Source organism: Brachyhypopomus gauderio, chromosome 15, assembly GCF_052324685.1.
Source record: "Brachyhypopomus gauderio isolate BG-103 chromosome 15, BGAUD_0.2, whole genome shotgun sequence".
NCBI classification, from domain to species: Eukaryota; Metazoa; Chordata; class Actinopteri; order Gymnotiformes; family Hypopomidae; genus Brachyhypopomus; species Brachyhypopomus gauderio.
In genome coordinates, this window is record NC_135225.1 from 1206918 (window position 1) to 1219653 (window position 12736).

Here is a 12736-nt window from a genome sequence, read left to right on the forward strand (position 1 = left end):
GCAGGAGATTACGTAAGATTATTTTTTCAATATTGCAGATATTAACGTGCAGTGATACAGTGTTTTCCTTTAGCATTTATATTTAAGAAATACACGTTTCACTCAGCAACTTTCACAGGGAACTTTGACGTAAGCCGTGAGCTGTGTGAGCAGCAGGCAGTGCTCATCTCTGCGTGATGAAGAGGCCTCCATTGAGGATGACTCCGGCTGATCGATGTCTGGAAGCTTAATCAAAGCCATTCAGTCCTGTTATTTGGCTTGACTAATTGCTTGGACTAAAGTTTACAGAATGTGCCCTGTGAGAGTGACCTACAGAATAAAGTGGACTTTCTTTGTTTACTGGTCATATGGACTTGTTTATTTTTAAATAACCTAGCCCCTTTTCTTCAAAGAAAACAACACTTCAGGTCATGGGGTCTGTCTGCTTGGCTGTCAAACTGTCAGCATTACCTGCAGGTGGGTCTTAGCAAGACAATATGAGCAAAGGGTGGAATATTTTCACTGTTATATAAGATATACATGCATGTGCGGTATTGATATTCATGTATTAAATGAATTATGATGCGCTACGTTTTCATTTCACAAAAATGGCATGCGTTCAATGTCACATTAATGTGCAAATTAACAAGTCAATACTTAATTTTTATGATGAAGTTCTATAATAAGACATCTTCAATGGAGTGAGTGTGTTTTGAATGTAAGTAGCCATAGGTGTGGAGGTCTGTAGGTGTGCAGGTCTGTAGGTGTGCAGGGCGGTAGGTGTGCAGGGCGGTAGGTGTGCAGGTCTGTAGGTGTGCAGGTCAGTAGGTGTGCAGGTCAGTAGGTGTGCAGGGTGGTAGGTGTGCAGGTCGGTAGGTGTGCAGGTCTGTAGGTGTGCAGGTCTGTAGGTGTGCAGGGCGGTAGGTGTGCAGGGCGGTAGGTGTGCAGGTCTGTAGGTGTGCAGGTCAGTAGGTGTGCAGGTCAGTAGGTGTGCAGGGTGGTAGGTGTGCAGGTCGGTAGGTGTGCAGGTCTGTAGGTGTGCAGGTCTGTAGGTGTGCAGGTCTGTAGGTGTGCAGGGCGGTAGGTGTGCAGGTCTGTAGTTGTGCAGGTCTGTAGGTGTGCAGGTCTGTAGGTGTGCAGGTCTGTAGGTGTGCAGGGCGGTAGGTGTGCAGGTCTGTAGGTGTGCAGGTCTGTAGGTGTGCAGGTCTGTAGGTGTGCAGGTCTGTAGGTGTGCAGGTATGTAGGTGTGCAGGTCTGTAGGTGTGCAGAGAGCAGACAGCCCTGAGCAGAACTAGTACAGGTGGGACAGGTGTACAGGTGTACAGGTGGGACAGGTGTACAGGTGTACAGGTGTACTCAGTGATGCCTCTGCAGGTTGGGGTTAAAAAGAAAATGCATTTAATGTGAAGCATGTGTAACTACTGGTAAAAGACTAAGAAGATGAATGTGTCCATTTCTCATATCTGATCTGACGTCTGATGGGGAGCCTAAATGTACATCATACATTATCAGACGTCTCCAACACAGACATGTCTGTGCATATGGGAGGTCACAGTGTGAATGATATGGGGGCGGTGCGATGGGCATGTGTGTTTGTGTGTGTGATGGTTAAGGAGGACTTTGAAGTGTGGGTGTGGGTGGTGGAAGGTGGTGGTGTTTAAGGTGGGTGGTGGGCTTGGCAGACAGCTACGTCACTAGATGAGTGGGTTAAAGAGACTGTGGTGATGGTCTGATCAGAGTGGGTTAAAGAGACAGTGATGATGGTCTGATCAGAGTGGGTTAAAGAGACAGTGATGAGGATCTGATCAGAGTGGGTTATAGAGACAGAGGTGATGGTCTGATTAGAGTGGGTTATAGAGACTGTGGTGAGGGTCTGATCAGAGTGGGTTAAAGAGACTGTGGTGATGGTCTGATCAGAGTGGGTTATAGAGACAGTGGTGATGATCTGATTAGAGTGGGTTATAGAGACTGTGGTGATGATCTGATCAGAGTGGGTTATAGAGACTGTGATGATGATCTGATCAGAGTGGGTTAAAGAGACAGAGGTGATGATCTGATTAGAGTGGGTTATAGAGACTGTGGTGATGGTCTGATCAGAGTGGGTTATAGAGACAGAGGTGATGGTCTGATCAGAGTGGGTTATAGAGACAGAGGTGATGGTCTGATCAGAGTGGGTTAAAGAGACAGTGATGATGATCTGATCAGAGTGGGTTATAGAGACAGAGGTGATGGTCTGATCAGAGTGGGTTATAGAGACAGAGGTGATGGTCTGATCAGAGTGGGTTATAGAGACTGTGGTGATGGTCTGATCAGAGTGGGTTATAGAGACAGAGGTGATGGTCTGATCAGAGTGGGTTATAGAGACAGAGGTGATGGTCTGATCAGAGTGGGTTAAAGAGACAGTGATGATGATCTGATCAGAGTGGGTTATAGAGACAGTGATGATGATCTGATCAGAGTGGGTTATAGAGACAGAGGTGATGGTCTGATCAGAGTGGGTTAAAGAGACTGTGGTGATGATCTGATCAGAGTGGGTTATAGAGACTGTGGTGAGGGTCTGATCAGAGTGGGTTATAGAGACAGAGGTGATGGTCTGATCAGAGTGGGTTAAAGAGACTGTGGTGATGATCTGATCAGAGTGGGTTATAGAGACTGTGGTGATGGTCTGATCAGAGTGGGTTATAGAGACTGTGGTGATGATCTGATCAGAGTGGGTTATAGAGACTGTGGTGAGGGTCTGATCAGAGTGGGTTATAGAGACTGTGGTGAGGGTCTGATCAGAGTGGGTTATAGAGACTGTGGTGAGGGTCTGATCAGAGTGGGTTATAGAGACTGTGGTGATGGTCTGATCAGAGTGGGTTATAGAGACAGTGGTGATGATCTGATTAGAGTGGGTTATAGAGACTGTGGTGATGATCTGATCAGAGTGGGTTATAGAGACTGTGATGATGATCTGATCAGAGTGGGTTAAAGAGACAGAGGTGATGATCTGATTAGAGTGGGTTATAGAGACTGTGGTGATGGTCTGATCAGAGTGGGTTATAGAGACAGAGGTGATGGTCTGATCAGAGTGGGTTATAGAGACAGAGGTGATGGTCTGATCAGAGTGGGTTAAAGAGACAGTGATGATGATCTGATCAGAGTGGGTTATAGAGACAGAGGTGATGGTCTGATCAGAGTGGGTTATAGAGACAGAGGTGATGGTCTGATCAGAGTGGGTTATAGAGACTGTGGTGATGGTCTGATCAGAGTGGGTTATAGAGACAGAGGTGATGGTCTGATCAGAGTGGGTTATAGAGACAGAGGTGATGGTCTGATCAGAGTGGGTTAAAGAGACAGTGATGATGATCTGATCAGAGTGGGTTATAGAGACAGTGATGATGATCTGATCAGAGTGGGTTATAGAGACAGAGGTGATGGTCTGATCAGAGTGGGTTAAAGAGACTGTGGTGATGATCTGATCAGAGTGGGTTATAGAGACTGTGGTGAGGGTCTGATCAGAGTGGGTTATAGAGACAGAGGTGATGGTCTGATCAGAGTGGGTTAAAGAGACTGTGGTGATGATCTGATCAGAGTGGGTTATAGAGACTGTGGTGATGGTCTGATCAGAGTGGGTTATAGAGACTGTGGTGATGATCTGATCAGAGTGGGTTATAGAGACTGTGGTGAGGGTCTGATCAGAGTGGGTTATAGAGACTGTGGTGAGGGTCTGATCAGAGTGGGTTATAGAGACTGTGGTGAGGGTCTGATCAGAGTGGGTTATAGAGACTGTGGTGAGGGTCTGATCAGAGTGGGTTAAAGAGACTGTGGTGAGGGTCTGATCAGAGTGGGTTATAGAGACTGTGATGATGATCTGATCAGAGTGGGTTATAGAGACAGAGGTGATGGTCTGATCAGAGTGGGTTAAAGAGACAGTGATGATGATCTGATCAGAGTGGGTTATAGAGACAGTGATGATGATCTGATCAGAGTGGGTTATAGAGACAGAGGTGATGGTCTGATCAGAGTGGGTTAAAGAGACTGTGGTGATGATCTGATCAGAGTGGGTTATAGAGACAGTGATGATGATCTGATCAGAGTGGGTTATAGAGACAGAGGTGATGGTCTGATCAGAGTGGGTTAAAGAGACTGTGGTGATGATCTGATCAGAGTGGGTTATAGAGACTGTGGTGATGATCTGATCAGAGTGGGTTATAGAGACAGAGGTGATGGTCTGATCAGAGTGGGTTAAAGAGACAGTGATGATGATCTGATCAGAGTGGGTTATAGAGACTGTGGTGAGGGTCTGATCAGAGTGGGTTATAGAGACTGTGGTGAGGGTCTGATCAGAGTGGGTTATAGAGACTGTGGTGAGGGTCTGATCAGAGTGGGTTATAGAGACTGTGGTGAGGGTCTGATCAGAGTGGGTTAAAGAGACTGTGGTGAGGGTCTGATCAGAGTGGGTTATAGAGACTGTGATGATGATCTGATCAGAGTGGGTTATAGAGACAGAGGTGATGGTCTGATCAGAGTGGGTTAAAGAGACAGTGATGATGATCTGATCAGAGTGGGTTATAGAGACAGTGATGATGATCTGATCAGAGTGGGTTATAGAGACAGAGGTGATGGTCTGATCAGAGTGGGTTAAAGAGACTGTGGTGATGATCTGATCAGAGTGGGTTATAGAGACAGTGATGATGATCTGATCAGAGTGGGTTATAGAGACAGAGGTGATGGTCTGATCAGAGTGGGTTAAAGAGACTGTGGTGATGATCTGATCAGAGTGGGTTATAGAGACTGTGGTGAGGGTCTGATCAGAGTGGGTTATAGAGACAGAGGTGATGGTCTGATCAGAGTGGGTTATAGAGACTGTGGTGAGGGTCTGATCAGAGTGGGTTATAGAGACAGAGGTGATGGTCTGATCAGAGTGGGTTATAGAGACTGTGGTGAGGGTCTGATCAGAGTGGGTTATAGAGACTGTGGTGAGGGTCTGATCAGAGTGGGTTATAGAGACTGTGGTGATGGTCTGATTAGAGTGGGTTATAGAGACTGTGGTGATGTTTGATGTCACTTCCACTCCTTTGGCTCCCCTGTGGCGTCTGATCTTAAAAGCAAAATCGAAGCCTCTCGTTGGCTCATTCAGAAACGCTGTCAATAGTCATAATCACCTGACCTGAGCGCTACATTTAAGGGGTGGAGCTTCTTCAAACTGCAGCTCATGGCAAGCAGATAAAGGCTGCATGCCATTGGCTGAGGAAGTCAGGTTGTCCAAACACATTTTTTGTATGAATATTGCTGACATTTTAAATTCACTGTAAGATCTCATGCTATGATTTTAAACTAGATCAGCATTAAAATGATTCATAAGTATAAAGAAACAAACACTTGAGGGTCATTGTGTCAGAAACAACTGTACTAACCATTATTTTAGTCCAGCTGTTTTCTCATTTCCTGACAGAATTTCAGCATCATCATGTTTGTTCTTGACAGGTTTGGTCCTGACTCTTCCCTCTCCTTAATATTTGACCACTAGATTGACAGACTGAGATTTTGTCCAACACAACAGTAGCACAACAAACGCACAAACCAGGACACCTTCTCATGTAAATGATATGTAAATGATATGTAAATTAGGGTTCATTAGGGGTCTGACAGATTCACTTCATTTGGAAAAGGAGAGTTGAGAATCTTTATTGTCCAGAGTGTGAAACTGACAAATCAGCTCAAATCTCCACTTGTTTTTGATGTCATATGACAGGATCATGAATTACTACGTATGGAACTCCAGGCACACAGAGACTCTTATAAATTGCCATCGTGACAAGTCTTTGAATGCATAAAAGGAACTGAAAGAGAAATCAAAGCAGTGACAATTTACCAGCAGAAGTATTTATAAAAAAGGGAGAAAGTAACATTTTTATGGTGTTTTGAGCTTAGCCTGCGTGTCAGATGTCTTTTCAGCATCGTGCTACAGTGTGTTGGAAGGCAGTGCTGGGTTAGGGCCAGCTGTTATCATGAATAACATTCTTCACTTCCTGTGGCTCCAGAGAGATCTTTTAGGATTTGATTCTTTTAGGATTGGATTCATCCGCTTGAGCGTTTGACCTTTTGCTCCCCTGGAAGGCAGGACTCCACGTCGCAGTCTTTCACTTGCAGATAGCAGCCCAGCTCTGCGGGACTCTGCAGGACTCTTGGCACGTGGCCTGTGGCACCGCAGGGAGGATTGGGTATGAGGGGTGGAGAAGAGCTTTCTCACTCAATACAAACAGAACACGAGTGAGAACCTCTTAGTGCCACACGGCCCAACAACATGCTTGGCTTCCTTTTATACCTTGGCTGTGATGCTCACACACCACTGTACCACACCACTGTACCACTGTACCACACCACTGTACCACACCACACCACTGTACCACACCACACCACACCACACCACACCACACCACTGTACCACACCACACCACTGTACCACACCACTGTACCACACCACACCACTGCACCACACCACTGCACCACACCACTGTACCACACCACTGTACCACACCACACCACTGTACCACACCACTGTACCACACCACTGTACCACACCACACCACTGTACCACTGTACCACACCACACCACACCACTGTACCACACCACACCACTGTACCACTGTACCACACCACTATACTGCACCACTGTAATGCACCACTGTACCACACCACACCACTGTACCACACCACTGTACCACACCACTGTACCACACCACACCACTGCACCACACCACACCACTGCACCACACCACACCACACCACTGTACCACACCACACCACTGTACCACACCACTATACTGCACCACTGTAATGCACCACTGTACCACACCACACCACACCACTGTACCACACCACACCACTGTACCACTGTACCACACCACACCACTGTACCACACCACTATACTGCACCACTGTAATGCACCACTGTACCACACCACACCACTGTACCACACCACACCACACCACTGTACCACTGTACCACACCACTATACCGCACCACTGTAATGCACCACTGTACCACACCACACCACTGTACCACACCACACCACACCACTGTACCACACCACACCACTATACTGCACCACTGTAATGCACCACTGTACTACACCACCATACCTCACCACTGTACTACTACACCACTGTACCACACCACTATACTGCACCACTGTACCACATTACTGTACCACTGTACCACACCACCACATTACTGTACCATTAATCAGAATTAATTATTAATCAGAATTCTCCATTTTATTCACTATTCAGTTCACAATGAATTTGACTTCTCCAATCAGACCCATAAAAAAACAAGAAAGTATCTGAGGGTTCAGAAGCGTTCCTCCACTCCAGAAACATGCAGCTCATCTGTGTGAATATATTCTGTGTGTCTGATCCTCAGTCTTACAGACGCAGCTCTAGAACTGCCAGGACTGCTGCAGTCCAGGGCAGAAGGGGAGGGAAGACGTCCACGTGGCGTCCCTGGAGACTGGAGACAGGAGACAGGAGACTGGAGACTGGAGACAGGAGAGTGGAGACTGGAGACTGGAGACTGGAGAGTGGAGACAGGAGACAGGAGAGTGGAGACAGGAGACTGGAGACAGGAGACTGGAGACAGGAGAGTGGAGACAGGAGACTGGAGACAGGAGACTGGAGACTGGAGAGTGGAGACAGGAGACAGGAGACAGGAGACTGGAGACTGGAGACAGGAGACAGGAGACAGGAGAGTGGAGACAGGAGAGTGGAGACAGGAGAGTGGAGACAGGAGAGTGGAGACAGGAGAGTGGAGACAGGAGAGTGGAGACAGGAGACAGGAGAGTGGAGACAGGAGACTGGAGACAGGAGACAGGAGACAGGAGAGTGGAGACAGGAGACAGGAGAGTGGAGACAGGAGACAGGAGACAGGAGACTGGAGACAGGAGAGTGGAGACAGGAGACTGGAGACAGGAGAGTGGAGACTGGAGAGTGGAGACAGGAGACTGTGCTGTGCTTTGTCCCATGGCCAAGGGGCAGTTTTTGCACCGACAGGCCAGTGTCCATCCAGGATGCTCTGCTGGTGGATAGAGTTGTGCTATCGCTCATCCTAGACCCGTGGTAGAAGAGGGGAGAAGGGGGATTCTCTCCCTTCCTGTTACTGACTCCATCAGACGACGCCACACTGTCCCACGCAGAGTGAGAGCTTCCACTACTGCAGTGTGGCACTGCCATGTCTACTGCTTCCTCTGGCCACAACACACACACTCCTGCAGGGGAAGGTGTGTTAGAACTGCTAGAGAAGTGTGTGAGTTCTGACCCGGTGTGTGAGTCCTGACCTGGTGTGTGAGTCCTGACCCGGTGTGTGAGTCCTGACCCGGTGTGTGAGTCCTGACCTGGTGTGTGAGTCCTGACCCGGTGTGTGAGTCCTGACCTGGTGTGTGAGTCCTGACCTGGTGTGTGTGTCCTGACCCGGTGTGTGAGTCCTGACCCGGGAGCCCTGGGGTTTCAGATGTCATCATTTTGACATCATCCCTAATGAGACATACACAATAGAAGTACAGAGTAGCAAGTGAATGTGTGTGTGAATGTGTGTGTGCATGAATGTGTGTGTGTTTGTATGCCCAGTGGTGGATGGTGCTCTGTCACTAGGGTCTGTCCTCTCTCCCCTTCCTGCACCCCATTCAGTCCCCCAGGGGGCTGTGGATCCCAGTAGAGAGTACGCTGTGTGTGATTGGCTGCTGCTTCTTGCCGGTGTGTGATTGGTTGTGTAAGAGTTGTACCTGTGTTAAAATTGTAAAGCGACCTTGGGTGTCTTGAAAGGCACTATATATATCAAACATTCATAAATCAAACATTCATATTTGGTTCTGACATTAGAATGACTTGCAGTGATCTTTCTTTGCCTGCAAACCTTGTCAACATGTATTACACATCAGGGAAAGGCAGGACATTCTTTTTTGTTTTAGCGAACTTACTGTTTATTGTCATTTAACTGGTTGTGTCCCTAAACTCTCATTCATCTGCACATTGGCTGACCTGCCAGTAGCAGTCATGGTCCTGTGGTAGGGAACTGGTCTTGTGACCGGAGGGTTGTGGGTTCGATTCCCAGACCTGAGGCCATGACAGAGGTGCCCTTAAGCAAGGCACCCAACCCCAACTGCTCCCTGGGCCCGTGTGCACCACAACCCCCTAGTAATCACTAGTGTGTGTGTGTGTTCTAACTGCACAGATGGGTAAAAAGCGGAGGACAAATTTTGACTGCAGTGAAAAAATCGCAATTGACAAAATATGGCACATTAAACATTTTACATTTTTAGCAGCTATGCAATATGAATCAGAGGAGCTGTAGTGAAGAACTGTGAGCCAGTACAGGTGAGCATGTGGTGTGTCAGGTGAGTGTGCGGTGTGTCAGGTGAGTGTGTGGTGTGTCAGGTGAGTGTGTGGTGTGTCAGGTGAGTGTGTGGTGTGTCAGGTGAGTGTGCGGTGTGTCAGGTGAGCTTGTGGTGTGTCAGGTGAGTGTGCGGCGTGTCAGGTGAGTGTGCGTGTGCGGTGTGTCAGGTAAGCGTGTGGCGTGTCAGGTGAGCGTGTGGCGTGTCAGGTGAGCGTGTGGCGTGTCAGGTGAGTGTGCGGTGTGTCAGGTGAGTGTGCGGTGTGTCAGGTGAGCGTGTGGCGTGTCAGGTGAGCGTGTGGAGTGTCAGGTGAGCGTGTGGCGTGTCAGTTGAGTGTGCGGTGTGTCAGGTGAGTGTGCGGTGTGTCAGGTGAGCGTGCGGCGTGTCAGGTGAGTGTGCGGTGTGTCAGGTGAGCGTGCGGCGTGTCAGGTGAGCGTGCGGCGTGTCAGGTGAGCGTGTGGCGTGTCAGGTGAGCGTGTGGCGTGTCAGGTGAGCGTGTGGCGTGTCAGTTGAGTGTGCGGCGTGTCAGGTGAGTGTGCGGCGTGTCAGGTGAGCGTGCGGTGTGTCAGGTGAGCGTGCGGCGTGTCAGGTGAGTGTGCGGCGTGTCAGGTGAGCGTGCGGCGTGTCAGGTGAGCGTGTGGCGTGTCAGGTGAGCGTGTGGCGTGTCAGGTGAGCGTGTGGTGTGTCAGGTGAGCGTGTGGTGTGTCAGGTGAGCGTGTGACGTGTCAGGTGAGTGTGTGGCGTGTCAGGTGAGTGTGTGGCATGTCAGGTGAGTGTGTGGCGTGTCAGGTGAGCGTGTGGTGTGTCAGGTGAGTGTGTGGCGTGTCAGGTGAGCGTGCGGCGTGTATAATGAGTGTCTTCAGCACTACCTGACACCGGCCACCATCAGCAGCTGTTTGCCAACAGGTCACTAGAATTGTTTGGTCATTCTGCGTTTGTCGTGGGTCTGCAGTCAGGTTCATCTCCGTGTCTCAGTGCCCAGGCTACACAGATTCAACGTGCTTCACACTGACTGCCACCTAGAGGACTGCGTTATGGGGGAAAGTCTGAGGAACAGTGGGAACCTTCTCGAAAGGTTTGAAGGACACCACGTTTAAAGTGAAGACGCATCCATTTCCCAGCCCATGCTGTTCTGAGAGCCTATTTCCCTGGCCATCAGGGGTCTATGAAATATTCAGTGCATTGAGATTCTTATTATGGAGATCAGCTGCTACTCTCTTTAAAAAGCTGTGGCCATTAATCAGTCATTACTGCAACACTGGCTCCATTATTGGCGTCATTACCAGAACTCTGCATCTATCAGCCGTTTCCTCTGCTCACAGACACCATGCTGGGCACAGAAGCAGCTCATAGCAGTCAGGAGAACCTTCACATCAACAGCAGCCATGACACATCAGTTGTTGAAAATAGTCAATAAACGTTTTCTCACTGGCGCTAGTCAGTCATCAGTGTTCAGTGCTTCACAATAGCCACACTTCATGGTGTAACTGAGGCCTCCAGAACTGATTAATCATGCGGACTTGCTGTTTCATAAAGCCATGCGTGACATATGCTTAAAAAAAACCAACACTCTAAGTCTTTCAATAATATAAGCGCTTAGCAAAGTTTCTGTAGGAGAGCCATTACAAGAATCGATGCTGTTTCTAATGGGCTGCTCAGAGATCAGCGCTAACTGCTTCTACCCTGCACATCACCATGAGACAAAGCTTAGCGAGGTCTCTCTTCTGCTCACCAGCCTCCCAGCGTGGGGACTCTTATCTGGTCGCGGTTAGACAGAGACCCCCTAACGAGAATGGAAATGAAGGCAGGTTATCTTCAGGAGCAACTGTCTGGGTGGACGTGTCTCACAATGATCATATCGCTCCTGCCCGTCCACTCTCTCTGGCCTCTGAGAAAAGGGGGTGATGTCAGCAGAACACCGCCGCTCCAAACCAGAAGCACCCATCATTTACAGAGCGCACTTGTTCTACTGAAGAATGGCTAGAAATTATTCTCCATTTAGAGCAATCTGTGCCACTGCTCAGCACAAAGCCATTACTGCCTGGGAGACACGGAGTGGCGTGTTTGTGTCGCAGCGTCCGCCGTCACGTGGGAGCGCCAACGCCACCGTGATGGATGTCACACCCGCGTAATGACTGAACTTGCTGCTTGCTTGGCTGAACAGGAAGAGGTTGAAACCATTGTGTGGTGGGTGGTATCATTCTGCTTTCTGCATTGACAACTGAAATCGAGCCAGGAGAATAAATTGCCTCCTGTGTTTGTGGTCTGAGAGAACAACCCAAACCGAATATTTTAGGGAAGAAAACACTCACACCGAGGTTGGAACATTGACCTCCCCCTGCAGTAAACACACGATCAGAGTCTCACCTGGGGCGGCCAGCTGGGCTGAGTGAGGAACACTGCTCGTGTGTGTCCTGCGTTGGCCTGCTGGACGTGTCCTGCACCCCCTGGACGTGTCTCTGTGTCCTGTGTGTCCTGGACGTGTCTCCATGTCCTGCGTTGGCCTCCTGGACGTGTCTCTGTGTCCTGTGTCTCCTGTACACGCTGGTCTTATTCACCTGTACACGCTGGTCTTATACACCTGTACACGCTGGTCTTATTCACCTGTACACGCTGGTCTTATTCACCTGTACACGCTGGTCTTATACACCTGTACACGCTGGTTTTATACACCTGTACACGCTGGTCTTATTCACCTGTACACGCTGGTCTTATACACCTGTACACGCTGGTCTTATACACCTGTACACGCTGGTCTTATACACCTGTACACGCTGGTCTTATACACCTGTACACGCTGGTATTAGCTCCATGATCAACTGTTCTTGAAACGATTTGAGGCAATGTCTAACTTCAGAATATACTGCTTTATAAAATATACTGAACAATTTTTTATCTGTGTGTTGTATACACGCACCACACACACACACACACACACACACACACACACAATATATACAGGTGCATCTCAATAAATTAGAACATCATTAAAAAGTTAATTTCAGTAATTCAATATAAAAAGTGAAATGAAGATATAGATTCATGACATATAGAGTGATGAATTTCAAGTTAATTTCTGAATTTCTGTTAATGTTGATGATTGAGGCTTACAGCTGATGAAAACCCAAAAGTCATTATTACAGAAAACTTGAATATTACATAAAACCAACTGGGAAAAAAAAATTTAATTCAGAAATGCTGGCCTACTGAAAAGTATGTAGAGTGAATCACTCAACACGTGGTCGGGGCTCCTTTAGCATGAATTAGTGCATCAGTGCGGCGTGGAGGTGATCAGTCTGTATCACTGCTGAGGTGTCATGGAAGCCCACGCTGCTTTGATAGCAGCCTTCATCTCGTCTGCATTGTTGGGTCTGGTGTCTCAT

At 48.3% G+C, this 12736-nt stretch overlaps 1 protein-coding gene across 1 annotated transcript in view; it reads left to right on the forward strand.

The window, feature by feature from the left end:
• Nucleotides 1-10066, forward strand: part of galntl6 (polypeptide N-acetylgalactosaminyltransferase like 6) — a 70566-nt gene extending 60500 nt beyond the window's left edge. Inside the window, exons 6-8 of the mRNA XM_076975109.1 lie at nt 9543-9562; nt 9723-9742; nt 10063-10066. Of these exons, the coding sequence (XP_076831224.1) occupies nt 9543-9562; nt 9723-9742; nt 10063-10066 (44 nt within the window). The remainder of the gene's footprint in view (nt 1-9542; nt 9563-9722; nt 9743-10062) is intronic.
• The last annotated feature ends 2670 nt before the right edge of the window (nt 10067-12736 follow it).